Source organism: Pseudophryne corroboree, chromosome 2 (assembly GCF_028390025.1).
Source record: "Pseudophryne corroboree isolate aPseCor3 chromosome 2, aPseCor3.hap2, whole genome shotgun sequence".
Taxonomy (NCBI): domain Eukaryota; kingdom Metazoa; phylum Chordata; class Amphibia; order Anura; family Myobatrachidae; genus Pseudophryne; species Pseudophryne corroboree.
The window spans coordinates 991,463,200-991,483,596 of NC_086445.1; the positions used below are offsets into that span (position 1 = coordinate 991,463,200).

A 20,397-nucleotide genomic window follows, 5' to 3' on the forward strand; every position below is an offset into this window, starting at 1 on the left:
ACAATTCAAAAACAGGTTGACCCCTGCCTATACAGCATAACTGCATAAGCAGGGGCACCGCTGCCATGTGTCCAATCGCATGAAACGCAGGCGACATCATTGGTCGGCCCCGAAAACGGCCATGACATGTGTGCATTTTCCGTGACACTCCCCCACAATGCCGTAACGCTGCCCTCGGACAACCGTCGCCTGTCAATTATGATGCGATCGCATCATGATAGCATACGAAGATGGCTGAAAATCGGTTGTTTGCGGTTATTTTTGCCCGTCTGTGTCAGGGTCTGAGAAAGGCCCATAATGTCTACCACAGATTGGAGGGGATGTAGTTAACGCGGCTGTCGGGATCCCGGCGTTCAGGATCCTAAAGCTGAAATCCTGACACACGGGAATGCCGACAGCACTTGCCATGGGTTTTCCCACTCGTGGGTGTCCACAAGACCCACAGAGTGGGACTAAAACTTGCGGTGAGTGCAGCAAGCCACCGAGCCCTCAAGCGGACTCTTTGCGCTCTCATCGCTGCCGGTATTCTGGCTGCCGGGATTCCGCTATTGGTATATTGACAGTCAGCATCCTGTCCCCCGGGATATCATTATCATCCCGACTGGAGAACCAGATACCAGAAGAAAAAGTTCAAGAAACTGAAAGCTATCCACTTGACTTCAAGTTCCAGACCTTGGGGGTAATTCTGAGTTGATCGCAGCAGGAACTTTGTTAGCAATTGGGCAAAACCATGTGCACTGCAGGGGAGGCAGATGTAACATGTGCAGAGAGAGTTAGATTTGGGTGGGTTATTTTGTTTCTGTGCAGGGTAAATACTGGCTGCTTTATTCTTACACTGCAATCTAGATTCCAGTTTGAACACACCCCACCCCAATCTAACTCTCTCTGCACATGTTACATCTGCCCCTCCTGCAGTGCACATGGTTTTGCCCAACTGCTAACAAAATTGCTGCTGCGATCAACTCGGAATGACCACCCTTGTCTTCAGTTCATCCAGCAGCACCCGAGATAACACTGAGTAGTATAGTAGCCAGACATTGGGGGTTTCAAGAGTGGCTCCCAACCAGCGCAGCTTTAGCGTGCTGGCTGGGAGCTACTCATCGCTCCCCGGCCCGCAGCGGACCACCCCCCCACACAGCGGTCCCCGGCCATGCCGCCGTTCCTGCCCAGCGACCGCCTCTGACTGTCAATCAGGCAGAGGCGATTGCAGCCCTGCTACGCCCGTCTGGCATGCGCCGGCGCCGCAGTAGGGACCCATTCGCTCTGCTGCGATAAAAAGCAGCGAGCGAACGGTTCAGAATGACCCCTCTAGTACTTATAATTATATGTATTTAAATTAGAAAAACTAAAAACTTAAGTTGGGCTTTTTTAGGAATATTTTGGGCTTATTTTTTAGTCATCAGTTGCTTGTTTTTCATTTCATAGTTGGCAACACTGCACACAGCACCCCAGTCAATGCCCCGTCCTGTTAGGGGAACACTCCTGCATTGATACGCTATGCCGTGACTTTATTCGCATCGCGGGCAAAGATGTATTAGGACACATACAGTATATACAGTATATATCTATCCATCCAGTGCACACAGCGAGTGACTGACATTATCACTCACTGCTGAATTCTTCACAATAGCTGCCAATCAGCCCGCCCCCCTGTCCTGTGCGCTGCTGCTGATTGGCTGACAGCATGTCTGTCACTCAGCCACAGCAGCAGCACACACAAAAAAAACACACACATAGGAAACATCGGGGTAGAAACCTACCGATGTTGAGGAGACATTGGAGCCTCACCATTGCAGGGTTAAACATTGACCATCGAAACCATTTGACCGCTGGTTCCGATGAACATCAAATGAATCCCATCCCTAGATGATGGGCGGGGCGATCACACCCTAAGCACGTTGCCGCTGCCTAGCAGCATACAGGCCAGATAGCCGCACTCTGATCGTATCGATTCCCTCCCAAGCTGCCGCCGTACGGCCTGATCAGTCGCTCGGTATAGCCGCTGGTGTGGGCTGACGCGCAGGGCACTGTGGGTAGTCTCCTCCTCCCTGTCTCCGCCGCCGGTAGTGTGCTCATCTTTCCTCTGTCTCCCCGCACACCGGACATCACACATGGCGCTGCACGTCCCAAAGGCCCCGGGCTTCGCCCAGATGCTGAAAGACGGAGCCAAGGTAAGCGGTGAACCGGCCGTGGAGGGCGGAGCCGGTGACACGTGCGGCGCCTGATGGAAGCTTCCAGAACACACTGCCCCCGGGCCCGGCGCCCAGAGCTTGCACATGCCGCTATTGATGTGTGACATATACACTGCACACTCCCTTATATGGCCCTTACAGGCTAATGTAGCTGGGCAATGGGGAATAGTATAGGGCGACAATAGGGGGTAGTGCCTCATGTGGGAGGATATTAGGGGATAGTGCCTCATATAGGGGGTACATTAGGGGATAGTGCCTCCTATAGGGGGGAACAATAGGGGATAGTGCCTCCTATAGGGGGGAACAATAGGGCATAGTGCCTCCTATAGGGGGGACAATAGGGCATAGTGCCTCCTACAGGGGGGACAATAGGGCATAGTGCCTCCTATAGGGGGGACAATAGGGCATAGTGCCTCCTATAGGGGGGACAATAGGGCATAGTGCCTCCTATAGGGGGGACAATAGGGCATAGTGCCTCCTATAGGGGGGACAATAGGGCATAGTGTTGTGGAGGGGTATAGCTGAAGACTGGCTTATTTTGACAGCTAGTGACAGAGCCACCTATAGAGGAACTATATAGGATACTGCTGCATAGGAGGATAGCAGGATGGGATAGAGCCTCATAGGTGGACAATAGTGAGACCCTGGGGATACAGCATTATGTTGGGGGACAGAGCATCCTACAGGAGAATGTGCTATATAAGGGCACAGCAGACTGAGACAGGGCCTTTTATAAGAGGATGGTGCTGTATAGGGGACAGCACCTCATACACAGGGCGCTGGGGATGGCTCTTCAGATCACAAAACTAGAGGTAATCTTGTATAGGGGAATAATACTAGGTTATTTAGGCGATAAAGCCTAATACAGATCTCAGGGAGCCAAATAGGACCTTTTATAAATGATAGTGTTTACGCTAGGCTGTTAAGGCAGGGCGCCGCGCCCTGCCCGATTTTTTTCGTTTTTTTTTTTAAAGGGCAAAACCCGCCCTTTCTGCGGGGCCCTGCTAAAACAGCCGCCCGCTTTCTGCCCTCCCAGTGTGTAAAGATGCTGTGCGCATGCGCGTGGCAACCATTCACGCTGTGAGAGCTTGGGGGAAGCCCAGCACCTACGGAGGTGCTGGGCACGCCCCCAACAGTGACGCCGCCCACGCCCCCCGTCTGTGTGCTGAACCTCCCACTTGTATTACGTTTATTGGCCACGCCTCTTATTTGCATGGGCACTCCCCTTTTGCGCACGCTTGTGCCCCTCATGGACCGGCGCTCTGCCCTGCACGTCCCCTAGAGTGAACACTAAATTACATATTTTTTTGTATATGGGATTCATGAGAACTCTTATATACAATATACATTCACTATTAACCCCTTATGGGTCAGTTCATACAGATGTGCCCTCATTCTTCTAGCCTCAATACGCTGCGCAGAATAAAATACCTGACGCCAGGCCCTGTGCAGTTCTGCCCTCGCCGCATATATTTTTTTGCCAAAAATGCGTCTTGGTTGCAGCACAGTGCAATTTTAATTTGATACGTGACACTTGCGTATCGTGTGTGACTGAGTATGTATACGAAACACAACAGAACTTGTCTTGGGGAAAAAAAGCTGCTGCTGCTACATTGTATCACTTCGTGTACAGAATCGGAGACTAAGTCGCACACAGATATTCAAGTGTCATATATCAGAGCAATCGGCAGAGTCTTCTTGTGTATCCTAGCCACATCACGTTGTCTAAAATGCACGTTTGGCAAAAAAAACAACTGCTCAATGTTAGCAGAGTCTCGCACGGAGAGGCGCTGTTTGATGCGGCTGCAGCAATGATGTATGAGCACACATCTGTATCATAATTGTTATATATAGCGGCGCAAAAGTCTGTGGTGTGTACTGTGGGAAGTAAAGCATAGTGCAGACAGGACCAGTGGGCAAAATGGCAGATATTACAGAAGCAAAAGTGTATATCAATGAAACTTACAACATAATAGGCTATCTAGGGTATTCAATTATCCGCAAATGCGCAGCAATTTTTTGCACGAAAATTTTTCGTGGCAATCGGGCGAAAATTGCTGCGAAAATGCTCCGTTTTTCGACCTATTTAATTCCAAACGGGTTTCACGTGAAAATTCTTGCAGTGAAAAGTGCAGGTGAAAATGGGGAAATCAGCCTGTACCCCAAAAAATGCTAAACTAACATAGGAAAACAGAATAGAAGTGTGTTAGAGATCACATTAGAGCGTTTTTGGGGACTTAAATTGTGTGAAATGGCTGTTATATGCATTTTAAAAAAAATGATAGAAAGCAAGTTTTTTTTTTTTTTTAGCAAAATAAATGCTCTCATTAAATTTGGGGTACATGAACATGGGTATAAGTATATATTTCCCCTGCCCCATGCCTTGGACATCTCTGCTTTGCTCGCATACCACCATCGGGCTTCTACCTGCTTGCATGTACCTCATGTCATCTGTCTGTTGCCCCTCCCCACTAGATTGTTAGCTCTTCAGAGCAGGGCCCTCTTTCCTCTTATTTAAGCCCTCTTCTTGACACATTGCACTCAGCGACCATCTTTACCTGCTTTTTCTCGTGCTGGTAAATGGCCCCTCTCTATCTATGGCCGCCAGCCCCAAGTAGTACAATGATTACTCCCTCGCTACTTACATCTAAGCTGTATTATGTTTTGAGAATTGTGGTGCTCTTTACCTGCACTCCATTTTTGTTATTTATTTACTGTTATGCTAAGTTTTGTCTCCCTGTACTGTCCTTTGTACGGCGCTGCGAAACACTTGTGGCGCCCTATAAATAAAATGTAATAATAATAATAATAATAATTTTAGAGTACTTTAAAAAAAAGTGGAAACAGAACGATTGCTCCCATCTGCAAGCCTAAAAACACCTGTCCCACTAATAAAGCACCCCAATATACCTGTCCCATACCTTGAACCCCAATTTCCATCACTTTGTACTTTTTCACCCCAAAAATGACATGTCATTATTGGCCAATTAAAAATAATTAAAAACCTCAACGTGCCTAATTAGTCATTAAGGGGGGTGTCCCAGGAGTTCTGTACCATATCCAAACATTTTTACCTTAAAATAGTGACTTTTCCCAACTTTTCACCTGCTTCAGAGTAGGTGAAGTGAAATTAGTGAAAAAATGATCACCGATAAATTTTCCAGCTAAATTGAATAGGCTGTAATTGCGTTTCGCGGGAAAAGTCCGTTTTTTCGCGCAAAAAACTGACTTTTCACGCGAAAAGTCCATTATCGCTGCTAATTGAATATACCCCTAAGTGTGTAAGACGGTAGTGTCGTGAAAAATACGAGGAAGTGCAGGTGGGAGCAGTGATGAAGACGAGAGGGGCTGATTCCTATAACCTTTTTCACCAGTAACCCGGGTCAGGCCCCGATTTATATCGCACATTCGACCCGGGTTATTCCCAGGTCGGCCTCTTTCACGCTGAACCCGTGTGCAGTTATTCTGGTCTGCCGCGCTTTGAGGTGACATCCTGCTCTCCATAGGCTTTAAACGGGACCCCGGGCAAAAAAAAAAGCAAATATTAACACAGGTTATTGTCTTAAACTGTCATGGCTCAGTGGAAAAGGGTCCCCCAAAAAATAACCCGGTAACGTATGGGAGCAAATGACAATTGACTATTTGCTCCGAAAAAGTCATACGGAGAGCTGGTGCTCGGAGATGACGTCATCTCCAAGCGTCGGCAGATCAGAAACGCACTGCACCTGAATGCAATGTGAAAAGGGCCAGGTCGAAGCGGCGGTGTAAACGAGGCCTGTTGAACCATACTCAAAAACTTGGGTCAGACCTGGGATTTTGTTGGAAAAGGGGTATTACACTGTACTGTTCATCTGAAAAAAACTTTGTTGCACTGCAAGGTGTGCCAATACATTTAATTATTTCTCTAACGTCCTAGTGGATGCTGGGGACTCCGTCAGGACCATGGGGAATAGCGGGCTCCGCAGGAGACAGGGCACATCTAAAAAAGCTTTTAGGTCACATGGTGTGTACTGGCTCCTCCCCCCATGACCCTCCTCCAAGCCTCAGTTAGGTTTTTGTGCCCGTCCGAGAAGGGTGCAATCTAGGTGGCTCTCTTAAAGAGCTGTTTAGAAAAGTTTTTTTTTTAGGTTCATTCAGTGATTCCTGCTGGCAACAGGATCACTGCAACGAGGGACTTAGGGGAGAGATCTCCAACTCACCTGCGTGCAGGATGGATTGGGATCTTAGGCTACTGGACACTGAGCTCCAGAGGGAGTCGGAACACAGGTCAGCCTGGGGTTCGTCCCGGAGCCGCGCCGCCGATCCCCCTTACAGACGCTGAAGAAGACGGCAGAACGGAGGTCCGGAAACAGGCGGCAGAAGACTTCACAGTCTTCATGAAGGTAGCGCACAGCACTGCAGCTGTGCGCCATTGTTGTCACACGGCTCACTGACCTAGTCACGGAGGGTGCAGGGCGCTGCTGGGGGCGCCCTGGGCAGCAATATAAGTACCTTATTGGCAAAATAAATACATCACATATAGCCATTAAGGCTATATGTATGTATTTTAACCCAGGCCAGTTCTTAAAAACCGGGAGAAAAAACCCGCCGAAAAGGGGGCGGAGCTTATTCTCCTCAGCACACAGCGCCATTTTCCCTCACAGAAAGGCTGAGGGGAAGGCTCCCATGCTCTCCCCTGCACTGCACTACAGAAACAGGGTTAAAACAGAGAGGGGGGGCACTGATTTGGCGATATAAATATATATTAAATGCTATAAGGGAGGAACACTTTTATAAAGGTTGTCCCTGTATAATTATAGCATTTTGGTGTGTGCTGGCAAACTCTCCCTCTGTCTCCCCAAAGGGCTAGTGGGTCCTGTCCTCTATCAGAGCATTCCCTGTGTGGGTGCTGTATGTCGGTACGTGTGTGTCGACATGTATGAGAAAAATGTTGGTGAGGAGGCGGAGCAAATTGCCTGTAATGGTGATGTCACTCTCTAGGGAGTCGACACCGGAATGGATGGCTTACTTGTGGAAGTACGTGATCATGTCAACACGCTGCGAGCCGGTTGACGACATGAGACGACCGGCAAACAAATTAGTACCTGTCCAGGCGTCTCAGACACCGTCAGGGGCTTGTAAAAACGCCCATTTACCTCACGGACACTGACTCCAGTGTCGACGGTGAAGAAACAAACGTATTTTCCTTTAGGGCCACACGTTACATGTTAAGGGCAATGAAGGAGGTGTTACATATTTCTGATACTACAAGTACCACAAATAAGGGTATTTTGTAGGGTGTGAATAAACTACTTGTAGTTTTGCCTGAATCAGATAAATTAAATGAAGTGTGTGATGATACGTGGGGTTCCTCCGATAGAAAGTTATGGGCGGTATACCCTTTCCCGCCAGAAGTAAGGGCGAGTTGGGAAACACACCTTAGGGTGGATAAGGCGCTCACACGCTTATAAAACAAGTGGCGTTACCGTCTCCAGATACGGCCGCCCTCAAGGAGCCAGCTGATAGGAAGCTGAAAAATAGCCTAAGAAGTATATACACACATACTGGTGTTATACTACGACCAGCAATCGCCTCAGACTGGATGTGCAGCGCTGAGGGGGCTTGGTCGGATTTCCTGACTGAAAATTTTGATACCCTTGACAGGGACAAGATTTTATTGTCTATAGAGCATTTTAAGGATGCATTTCTATATATGCGTGATGCGCAGAGGGATATTTGCATTCTGGCATCAAGAGTAAATGTGATGTCCATATCTGCCAGACGAAGACACGACAGTGGTCAGGTGAGGCAGATTCCAGACGGCACATGGAAGTATTGCCGTATAAAGGGGCGGTCCATCGGACCTGGTGGCCATGGCAACAGCTGAAAAATCCACCTTTTGTTCCCCGAGTCACATCTCAGCAGAAAAGGACACAGTCTTTTCAGTCTCAGTCCTTTCGTCCCCATACGGGCAGGCGGGCAAAGGCCAGTCATATCTGCCCAGGGGTAGAGGAACGGGAAGAAGACTGCAGCAAGCAGCCCATTCCCAGGAACAGAAGCCCTTCACAGCTTCTGCCAAGTCCGCAGCATGACGCTGGGGCAGTACAAGCGGACTCAGGTGCGGTAGGGGGTCATCTCAAGAGTTTCAGCACGCAGTGGGCTCACTCGCAAGGGGACTCCTGGATCCTACATGTAGTATCCCAGGTGTACATTGGAAATTCGAGACGTCTCCTCCTCACAAGTTCCGGAAGTCTGTTTTACCAACGTCTACCTCCGACAGGGAGGCAGTATTGAAAACAATTCACAGGCTGTATTCCCAGCAGGTGATAATCAAAGTACCCATCCTACAACAAGGGAGGGGGTATTATTCCACACTATATTGTGGTACTGAAGCCAAACGGCTCGGTGAGATCTGAAATATTTGAACACTTACATACAAGCGTTCAAATCAAGATGGAGTCACTCAGAGCAGTGATAGCGAACCAGGAAGAAGGGGACGAGATGGTGTCACTGGATATCAGGGACATTTACCTACATGTCCAAATTTGCCCTTCTCACCAAGGGTACTTCAGGTTCGTGGTACAGAACTGTCACTATCAGTTCAGACGCTGCCGTTTGGATTGTCCACGGCGCCCCGGGTCTTTACCAAGGTAATGGCCGAAATGATGATTCTTCTTAAAAGAAACTTGGACGCTTTCCTGATAAGGGCAAGGTCCAGAGAACAGTTGGAGGTCGGAGTAGCACTATCTTTAATAGTTCTACGACAGCACGAGTGGATTCTAAATATTCCAAAATCGTAGCTTTTCCGAGGACACGTCTACTGTTCCTAGGGATGATTCTGGACACAGTCCAGAAAAAGGTGTTTCTCCCAGAGGAGAAAGCCAGGGAGTTATCCGAGCTAATCGGGATCCTCCTAAAAACAGGAAAAGTGTCAATGCATCATTGCACAAGAGTCCTGGTAAAAATGGTGGCTTATTACGAAGCAATTCCATTCGGCAGATTTCACGCAAGAACTCTTCAGTGGGATCTGCTGGACAAATGGTCCGGATCGCATCTTCAGATGCATCAGCGGATAACCCTATATCCAAGGACAAGGGTGTCTCTCCTGTGGTGATTACAGAGTGCTCATCTTCTAGAGGGCCACAGATTCAGCATTCAGGAGTGGATGCTGGTGACCACGGAGGCCAGCCTGAGAGGCTGGGGAGCAGTCACACAGGGAAAAAAAATTTCCAGGAAAGTGTGATCAAGTCTGGAGAATTCTCTCCACATAGATGGAGCTAAGAGCAAAATTATAAGGCTCTAAACTTAGCAAGACCTCTGCTTCAAGGTCAGCCGGTATTGATCCAGTGGGATAACATCACGGCAGTCGCCCACGTAAACAGAAAGGGCGACACAAGAAGCTGGAGGGCAGTGAAAAAACTGCAAGGATTTTTCGCTAGGCGGAAAATCATGTGATAGCACTGTCAGCAGTGTTCTCTCCGGGAGTGGACGACTGGGAAGCAGACTTCCTCAGCAGGCATGACCTCCACCTGGGAGAGTGGGAACTTCATAGGGAAGTTTTTCCGCATGATTGTGAGCCATTGGCAAAGACCAAAGGTGGAAATGATGGCGTCCCGCCCGAACAAAAAACGGGACAGGTATTGCGCCAGGTCATGAGACCTTCAGGCGATAGCTGTGGATGTCCTAGTAACACCGTGGGTGTAACAGTCGGTGTATGTGTTCCCTCCTCTGCTTCTCATAACCAAGGTATTGAGAATTATAAGACATAGAGGAGTATGAACTATACTCGTGACTCCGGATTGGCCAAGAGGGACTTGGTACCCGGAACTTCAAGAGATGCTCACAGAGGACTAAGGGCCTGGGGAGCTAAGAAGGGACTTGCTTCAGCAGGTACCATGTCTATTCCAAGACTTACCGCGGCTGCGTTTGACGGCATGGCGGTTGAATGCCGGATCCTGAAGGAAAAAGGCATTCCATAAGAGGTCATACCTACCCTGGTCAAAGCCAGGAAGGAGGTGACCGCACAACGTCATCACCACATGTGGTGAAAATATGTTGCGTGGGTGAGGCCAGGAAGGCCCCACGAAGAAAATTCAACTAGGTCGAATTCTACACTTCCTGAAAACAGGAGTGTTTTGAGCCTAAAATTGGGGTTCTTTAAGGTTTTAAGTTTCGGCCCTGTAGAATTTCTTCCGAAAAGAATTGACTTCAGTTCCTGAAGTCCGGATTGTCAAGGGAGTATTGCATATACACCCCTTTTTGTGCCTCTAGTGGCACCGTGGGATCTCAACATAGTGTTGGGATTCCTTAAAATCATATTGGTTTGAACCGCTCAAATCTGTGGATTTGAAATATATCACATGGAAAGTGAACAAGCTGTTGACCAATATCTCACATGGACAGTGACCATGCTGTTGGTCCTGGCCTCGGCCAGGCGATTGTCAGAATGGGCGGCTTTGTCTTACAAAAGCCCATATTTAAATTTCCATTCGGACAGGGCAGAACTGGGACTCGTCTCCAGTTTTCTTCCTAAGGGGGTGTCAGGTTTTTCACCTGAAACAACCTATTATGGTGCCTGCGGCTTCTAGGGACTTGGAGGACTCCAGGTTAATAGACGTTGTCAGGACCCTAAAAATATATATATATATATATATATATATATATATATATATATATATATATATATATATATATATATATATATATATATATATATATATATATATATATAGATAGTTTAGGACGGCTGGAGTCAGAAAGTCTGACTTGCTGTTTATATTGTATGCACCCAACAAGATGGGTGCTCCTGCGTCTAAACAGACGATTGCACGTTGGATCTGTAGCACAATCCAACTTGCACATTCTGTGGCAGGCGTGCCACAGCCTAAATCTGTAAAGGCCCACTCCACTAGGAAAGTGGGCGCATCTTGGGCGGCTGCCCGAGGGGTCTCGGCATTACAACTTTGCCGAGCAGCTACGTGGTCAGGGGAGAACACGTTTGTAAAATTTTACAAATTTGATACTCTGGCTAAGGAGGACCTGGAGTTCTCTCATTCGGTGCTGCAGAGTCATCCGCACTCTCCCGCCCGTTTGGGAGCTTTGGTATAATCCCCATGGTCCTGACAGAGTCCCCAGCATCCACTAGGACGTTAGAGAAAATAAGAATTTACTTACCGATAATTCTATTTCTCGTAGTCCGTAGTGGATGCTGGGCGCCCATCCCAAGTGCGGATTGTCTGCAATGCTTGTACATAGTTATTGTTACAAAAATCGGGTTATTCTTGTTGTGAGCCATCTTTTCAGAGGCTACTTCGTTTTGTTATCATACTGTTAACTGGGTTCAGATCACAAGTTGTACGGTGTGATTGGTGTGGCTGGTATGAGTCTTACCCGGGATTCAAGATCCTTCCTTATTGTGTACGCTCGTCCGGGCACAGTACCTAACTGAGGCTTGGAGGAGGGTCATGGGGGGAGGAGCCAGTACACACCATGTGACCTAAAAGCTTTTTTAGATGTGCCCTGTCTCCTGCGGAGCCCGCTATTCCCCATGGTCCTGACGGAGTCCCCAGCATCCACTACGGACTACGAGAAATAGAATTATCGGTAAGTAAATTCTTATTATTTGCAGCAGGGTAAATACTGGCTCCTTTGCATGTAGCCCACAAATGCTGGATAGCTTTAATATTACACTGCAATTTAGTTTTGAGTTTGGATGCGCCTGTCTTAAATCTAAATCTCTCTGCACATTTCACATCGCAGTGCAACATAGTTTTGCCCAGGTGCAGAGTTACTTGCTTCGTTGTAAGCCCCAGGAGACAGGACTCTGCCAGTAAGTGTTTTGGGTCTTATCAGAACCAGCTTATTCCTGATAGACCTTTGTCAAGCTACTTTTTGCCGCACACATCCGCTATGAGACGAATTCAGTTGTGTTTCGCTCTAGTCTAAAGAGATCGGGGGCTATTTAGTTGTTGGGGCGCTCAGCTTGCGCTAGTCGTATTCGCACAGTGGGCGATCAGGTCTGAATTGCGCTTGCGCCGCAGTGCGCCGGCGCATGTCAGAGATGCGATCGGCATCTCTGCCCAGCGATCAATCAGGCAAAGGCAGTCGCGGGGCGGCGGCGTTTGGCTGCCGCTTTGGGGGCGCGGTCTGGGCAACGCAGGTGGGCCCGGACCGTGCGGAGGGTGGGCCGTGGCGACTGCGTGACGTCACACGCAGCAGCTGCGACCCACGAAGCGACGAGTAGCTCCCTGCCAGTGCGCAGGTGCTGTGCTGGTAGGGAGCTACTCTTCAGGTACAAAAGTACTGCCGCTGTGCAATGCTTTTGTACCTGTGCAGGTGGGCAGAGCCAGACATACGGGGCGGACTACCCTGTGCTGGGCGTGAACTGCATGTCTGTGAAACTGATCGTAGATGTGCTAAATTTCTTTTCCTTTCTGTAAACTAGCTGAACATATCGGCCTGTTATCCTTTTCTACAGCAGGGTACATAGGGTTTCCACAGGGAAACATCGGGGTGTAGTGGTGGATGAGGCATCCGGGCACCAACAGTCAAAGCTTTAGCTGTCCCAGGATGCATAGCTTCCCTCCTCTATAACCCCGCCTCCAGGCACTGGTAGCTCAGTTTTTCAGTAAATCCTTATTCTATTTCTCTAACGTCCTAGTGGATGCTGGGGACTCCGTCAGGACCATGGGGAATAGCGGCTCCGCAGGAGACAGGGCACAAAAGCAAGCTTTTAGGATCACATGGTGTGTACTGGCTCCTCCCCCTATGACCCTCCTCCAAGCCTCAGTTAGGTTTTTGTGCCCGGCCGAGAAGGTGCAATCTAGGTGGCTCTCTTAAAGAGTTACTTAGAAAAAGTTTTTAGGTTCTTTATTTTCAGTGAGTCCTGCTGGCAACAGGCTCACTGCATCGAGGGACTTAGGGGAGAGATTTTCAACTCACCTGCGTGCAGGATGGATTGGATTCTTAGGCTACTGGACATAGCTCCAGAGGGAGTCGGAACACAGGGCTCGCCCTGGGGTTCGTCCCGGAGCCGCGCCGCCGACCCCCCTTGCAGACGCTGAAGATGAAGAGGTCCGGAACCAGGCGGCAGAAGACTCTCAGTCTTCATCAGGTAGCGCACAGCACTGCAGCTGTGCGCCATTGTTGTCAGCACACTTCACACAGCGGTCACGGAGGGTGCAGGGCGCTGGGGGGGGGCGCCCTGGGCAGCAATGTATAATACCTGTATGGCGAAAAATACATCACATATAGCCCTTGAGGCTATATGGATGTATTTAACCCCTGCCAGATATCTAAAACTCCGGAGAAGAAGCCCGCCGAAAAAGGGGCGGGGCCTATTCTCCTCAGCACACAGCGCCATTTTCCCTCACAGAAAGGCTGGTGGGAAGGCTCCCATGCTCTCCCCTGCACTGCACTACAGAAACAGGGTTAAAACAGAGAGGGGGGGCACTGATTTGGCGATATGTATATATATTAAAATGCTATAAGGGAGGAACACTTATATAAAGGTTGTCCCTGGATAATTATAGCGTTTTGGTGTGTGCTGGCAAACTCTCCCTCTGTCTCCCCAAAGGGCTAGTGGGTCCTGTCCTCTATCAGAGCATTCCCTATGTGTGTGCTGTATGTCGGTACGTGTGTGTCGACATGTATGAGGAAAATATTGGTGAGGAGGCGGAGCAAATTGCCTGTAATGGTGATGTCACTCTCTAGGGAGTCGGCACCGGAATGGATGGCTTATTTATGGAAATTACGTGACAATGTCAACACGCTGCAAGCCGGTTGACGACATGAGAGGGCCGGCGAACAAATTAGTATCTGTCTAGGCGTCTCAAACACCGCCAGGGGCTGTAAAATGCCCATTTACCTCAGTCGGTCGACACAGACCCAGACACGGACACTGATTTCAGTGTCGACGGTGAAGAAACAAACGTATTTTCTTTTAGGGCCACACGTTAAGGGCAATAAAGGAGGTGTTACATATTTCTGATACTCCAAGTACCACAAAAAAGGGTATTGTGTGAGGTGAAAAAACTACCTGTAGTTTTTCCTGAATCAGATAAATTAAATGAAGTGTGTGATGATGCGTGGGTTTCCCCCGATAGAAAATTATTGGCGGTATACCCTTTCCCGCCAGAAGTTAAGGCGCGGTGGGAAACACCCCTCAGGGTGGATAAGGCGCTCACACGCTTATCAGAACAAGTGGCGGTACCATCTACGGATAGGGCCGTACTTAAGGAGCCAGCTGATAGGAGGCTGAAAAATATCCTAAAAAGTATACACACACATGCTGGTGTTATACTGCGACCAGCGATCGCCTCAGCCTGGATGTGCAGAGCTGAGGTGGCTTGGTCGGATTCCCTGACTAAAAATATTGATACCTTTGACAGGGACAGTATTTTATTGACTATAGAGCATTTAAAGGATGCATTTCTATATATGCGAGATGCGCAGAGGGATATTTGCACTCTGGCATCAAGAGTAAATGCGATGTCCATATCTGCAAGAAGATGTTTATGGACACGACAGTGGTCAGGTGATGCAGATTCCAAACGGCACAAAGATGTATTGCCGTATAAAGGGGAGGAGTTATTTGGGGTCGGTCCATGGGACCTGGTGGCCAGGGCAACTGCTGAAAAATCCACCGTTTTTTACCCTAAGTCACATCTCTGCAGAAAAAGACACCGTCTTTTCAGCCTCAGTCCTTTCGTCCCTATAAGAGTCATATCTGCCCAGGGATAGAGGAAAGGAAAGAAGACTGCAGCAGGCAGCCCATTCCCAGGAACAGAAGCCCTTTATCGCTTCTACCAAGTTCTCAGCATGATGCTGGGACCGTACAAGACCCCTGGATCCTACAAGTAGTATCCAAGGGGTACAGATTGGAATGTCGAGAGGTTTCCCCCCTCACAGGTTCCTGTAGTCTGCTGTACCAATGTCTCCCTCCGACAGGGAGGCAGTATTGAAAACAATTCACAAGCTGTATTCCCAGCAGGTGATAATAAAATTACCCCTCCGACAACAAGGAAAGGGGTATTACTCCACACTATATGGTGGTACTGAAGGCTAGGTGAGACCTATTCTAAATCTGAAAAATTTGAACACTTACAAGGGTTCAAATCCAGATGGGGTCACTCAGAGCAGTGATAGCAAAGAACAAGGGGACTATATGGTGTCCCGGGACATCAGGGATGCTTACCTCCATGTCCCAAAATTTGCCTTTTCTCACCAAGGGTACCTCAGGTTCGTGGTACAGAACTGTCACTATCAGTTTCAAGACGATGCCGTTGGATTGTCCAAGGCACCCCGGGTCCTTACCAAGGTAATGACCGAAAGGAGGATTCGTCTTCAAAGAAAATGGACGACCTCCTGATAAGAACAAGGGCCAGAGAACAGTTGGAGGTCGGAGTAGCACTATCTCAAGTAGTTCTACGACAGCACGGGTGGATTCTAAATATTCCAAAACCGCAGTTGTTCCGACGACACGTCTGCTGGTCCTAGGGATGATTCTGGACACAGTCCAGGAAAAGGTGTTTCTCCCAGAGGAGAAAGCCAGGGAGTTATCCGAGCTAATCGGGATCCTCCTAAAACCAGGAAAAGTCAGTGCATCATTGCACACAAGAGTCCTGGTAAAAATGGTGGCTTATTACGAAGCGCTTCCATTCGGCAGATTTCACGCAAGAACTCTTCAGTGGCATCTGCTGGACAAATGGTCCGGATCGCATCTTCAGATGCATCAGCGGATAACCCTATATCCAAGGACAAGGGTGTCTCTCCTGTGGTGATTACAGAGTGCTCATCTTCTAGAGGGCCGCAGATTCGGCATTCAGGATTGGATGCTCGTGACCACGGAGGCCAGCCTGAGAGGCTGGGGAGCAGTCACACAAGGAGTGTGATCAAGTCTGGAGAATTCTCTCCACATAAATATACTGGAGCTAAGAGCAAATTTATAATGCTCTAAGCTTAGTAAGACCTCTGCTTCAAGGTCAGCCGGTATTGATCCAGTGGGATAACATCACGGCAGTCGCCCACGTAAATAGAAAGGGCGGCACAAGAAGCAGGAGGGCAGTGGCAAAACTGCAAGGATTTTTCGCTAGGCGGAAAATCATGTGATAGCACTGTCAGCAGTGTTCATTCCGGGAGTGGACGACTGGGAAGCAGACTTCCTCAGCAGGCACGACCTCCACCCGGGAGAGTGGGAACTTCATCGGGAAGTTTTCCGCATGATTGTGAACCGTTGGGAAAGACCAAAGGTGGACATGATGGCGTCCCGCCCGAACAAAAAATGGGACAGGTATTGCGCCAGGTCACGAGACCTTCAGGCGATAGCTGTGGACGTCCTGGTAACACCGTGGGTGTAACAGTCGGTGTATGTGTTCCCTCCTTTGCTTCTCATAACCAAGGTATTGAGAATTATAAGACATAGAGGAGTAAGAACTATACTCGTGGCTCCGGATTGGCCAAGAGGGACTTGGTAACCGGAACTTCAAGAGATGCTCACAGAGGACTAATGGCCTCGGGAGCTAAGAAGGGATTTGCTTTCAGCAAGTACCATGTCTGTTCCAAGAGGAACCGTGGCATCGGCCTTTAAGAAAGGACCTGCTCCAGCAGGGACCTTGTCTGTTCCAAGACTTACCGCGACTGCGTTTGACGGCATGGCGGTTTGAACGCCGGATCCTAAGGGAAATGGCATTCCGGAAGAGGTCATACCTACCCTGGTCAAAGCCAGGAAGGAGGTGACCGCACAACGTTATCACCACATGTGGTAAAAATATGTTGCGTGGGTGAGGCCAGGAAGGCCCCACGAAAAAATTTCAACTAGGTCGATTTCTGCACTTCCTGCAAACAGGAGTGTCTATGAGCCTCAAATTGGGGTCCATTAAGGTTCAAGTTTCGTCCCTATAGATTTTCTTCCAGAAAGAATTGGCTTCAGTTCCTGAAGTCCAGACGTTTGTCAAGGGAGTATTGCATATACAGCCCTTGTGTGCCTCCAGTGGCACCGTGGGATCTCAACGTAGTGTTGGGATTCCTCAAATCATATTGGTTTGAACCACTCAAATCTGTGGATTTGAAATATCTCACATGGAAAGTGACCATGCTGTTGGCCCTGGCCTCGGCCAGGCGATTGTCAAAATTGGCGGCTTTGTCTTACAAAAGCCCATATTTGATTTTCCATTCGGACAGGGCAGAACTGCGGACTCGTCCCCAGTTTCTTCCTAAGGTGGTGTCAGCGTTTCACCTGAAACAACCTATTGTGGTGCCTGCGGCTACTAGGGACTTGGAGGACTCCAAGTTGCTAGACGTTGTCAGGGCCCTGAAAATATATATATATATATATAGGGAAAGAATTGAGGCGGCACTCAGGAGACTTGAAACAACATTCATATAATTGTGCAAAAGGTGCAAATCGTATCGACGTTTCGGGGACCTATTCCCCTTCTTCAGGATAACACAAGTGCCAAACAAGAGTGTTTAAATAGACAACACAAACACTTACCCCCTGTCCCCATCCAATCTGCAGCTGCAGCGTGTCCGTCCGGCCGCCCTAGCATGACTTCCGCCCGGCTGCTCGCATCCAAGAGGAACCGGAAGTGATGTCACACATGTAAGACGCGTTGCCATGGTTACCTCTCAGGACTTCACGCACCGTCCGAGTGTCGTCCCACGGCCGCTTCACTTACACTGCTTCTTCACCTATCAAACGGTCCCGCGAGATCTCGAGTCCTGGCAAGAAAGACCGATAGCGTTGCCATGGAACCGCTGTCAGCTTGTGCGACAGTATAAACAAAATGAATGAACAAAACAAAACGTGACATATTAAGATGACTTGTGACAGTCAATGTTGTGACAGAACATCAATCAAAAACATCAATTTAAAAAGGTATAGGTGCACATTCTCTTGAGCATAAGCTTAAAAACATCTGAAAGTGTAAAATAGAGCCAAGTCTACATCTAGGTCTCCGTGTCTTAAAAACACAGAGAACCTACTGAAAAGGATACTGAAACAGGCACCATATATATGGCAGTTGAAATTTCATGCTTTTGTATTATATTTGGGGAATACACTATAAGTACCCCCGGCCCAGAACCCCGTCCTACACAAGGGGTCAACTAACTGAGGCCCAATCAGATTCACAAAAAGTTAATTAATCCCAAATTGTCGTTAAGCCCCCCAGGTTTCAACGTGTTGAGCCTGTGGATCCACATGGACTCTAACTGTAGTAATTTACGTCCACGATCACCCCCCCGTATTGAATCGGGGACGTGGTCGATGATGCGGTGTTTGAATGTAGCCATAGAGTGTCTGAATGTCACAAAATGCTTGGCAACGGGCTGTTCCCCACTGCCTGATGCCAGCGCATTCCTGATGGCAAGTCTGTGCTGTGCCATTCTGATTTTAAATTGGCATTCTGTTTTGCCGACATAATATCGCCCACATGGGCAAATTATGGCGTAAATAACAAACTTCGTGCTGCATGTAAGGGGCCATTTAATTTTGTACAACTTTCCTGAGAATGGATGGGCTATGGTGGTACCTATTGACATGTGGGAACAAGTGGTGCAACCGGTGCATTTAAAGCAACCGTTACGTCTAGTGAGAAAATGTGTGGGATGGGCTCTCAATTTTGCCATATCGGTTTTTACTAATATGTCCCTGATGCTTCTTCCCTTTTTATAACTGGGCATGATACGCTTATCATGTAGCATCTTCAATTCAGGGTCAGATGTTATAATGGGCCACAACTGATTTAATTGGCGTTGCTTTTCCCTACTGGTCACATCATAGTCACACACCCACGGAATGATCTTGGACATGTCTTTAGTATGCTTAGGTTTTTTGGGGGCTTCCCTCTGAGTGGCCTCTGCCTTTAGGCGGGCCGATCGTATTAACGCCCAAGGATAGCCTCTGGCCAGGAATCTGTCCTCCATTTCTTTCAACTGATCCATCTTAGTGGAATCACTATTATTGGCCCTACACACCCTAAGGAACTGGGAGTATGGGAGACCCCTGACGGTGGAACGGGGATGGAAGCTGTCAAATCGCAAGATCGTGTTGCGATCGGTAGGCTTTCTGTACAGACATGTCAGGATTTTACTCTCCTGGATTTTAATTAGAATATCCAGAAAGCAAATTTCGACTGGGCTGCTGGTCATGGTGAGTTTAGCTGGATTGTCAGATTGATTGTGTGAATCAATCAATACACCTAGATCCTGTATGTCACCCCTCCAAAAGATCAGCACGTCGTCTATGTATCTATAATACACAAACAGTCTGTCGGAAATGGTTCTGTTGACTAAAAATAGTTCGCGTTCAGTTTCCCACATAAAGGCATTTGCGAACGAGGGTGCCACAGAAGACCCCATGGCACACCCCGTTCGCTGCCTGTAAAATTTACCATCAAAGATAAAAAAATTATGTGTCAATGTGAAACATAATAGCTCGAGGAAAAACTCAATGTCAGGCCCGGTATATCGTGCATTGCCCACTATCAGGCGTCTCACAGCCTGCAACCCCTGCTGGTGAGGAATGCAGGTATACAGGCTGGTGACGTCCACCGAGGCCAGCGACACATCAGTGGGAATGTCATTGAAAGTGCTTAGTGTCTGTAATAAAGTGCTGGAGTCCTTTAAATAGGTGCAAATGCCTTGAATACAGGGTTGCAAATAAGTGTCCAAGAAAATGGCCACCGGCTCACACAGAGACCCACGGGCAGAAATAATCGGTCTGCCCGGGGGTCTCTGTGCGTCCTTGTGGACCTTCGGTATGGTGTAAAAAATGGGCACCACCGGTTTGTCAGGTACCAATCTCAGAAAAATGTCTGTTGAAATTAAATCCTGTAATCTGGCATTTTCCAACAATGATGTTAATTCGACTTTATAGTCTGCAGAAGGGTCTTTTTCCAATAGACAATATGTCTCGCTATCAGCGAGAAGTCTCAGACACTCGGTTGTATAGTCTGTGGTATTCTGCACGACTATGGATCCGCCTTTGTCGGCACCGCGAATTGTGATGTCCTTCCTATTACTTAACGCTTTTAGAGCTGCACGCTCATCGTGCTGTAAATTGTGGAATTGACCTTTTTTGCAGTGGACATCTGGACTTTCAAGCATCCTATTAAAAGTTTTCAGGGAAGCGTTGGTGGAGACTGGGTCGAACCGTGACTTTGGGCCCAGTTTCTGGACTCTTAAAGGTAATGGTTCCTTAGATGGCAGTGCTGGTTGCTTTCCA

General features: G+C 48.3%; 1 protein-coding gene across 2 annotated transcripts in view; it reads left to right on the top strand.

Annotated features, from left to right (window-relative positions):
- Positions 1 to 1,951: 1,951 nt before the first annotated feature.
- Positions 1,952 to 20,397, top strand: part of CCT8 (chaperonin containing TCP1 subunit 8) — an 86,149-nt gene continuing 67,703 nt past the window's right edge. The window contains exon 1 of one of the 2 annotated variants that reach the window (XM_063956435.1): positions 1,952 to 2,171. In XM_063956435.1, the coding sequence (XP_063812505.1) occupies positions 2,112 to 2,171 (60 nt within the window). In that variant the 5' untranslated portion in view covers positions 1,952 to 2,111. The remainder of the gene's footprint in view (positions 2,172 to 20,397) is intronic. The other variant, XM_063956436.1, reaches the window with a different exon arrangement.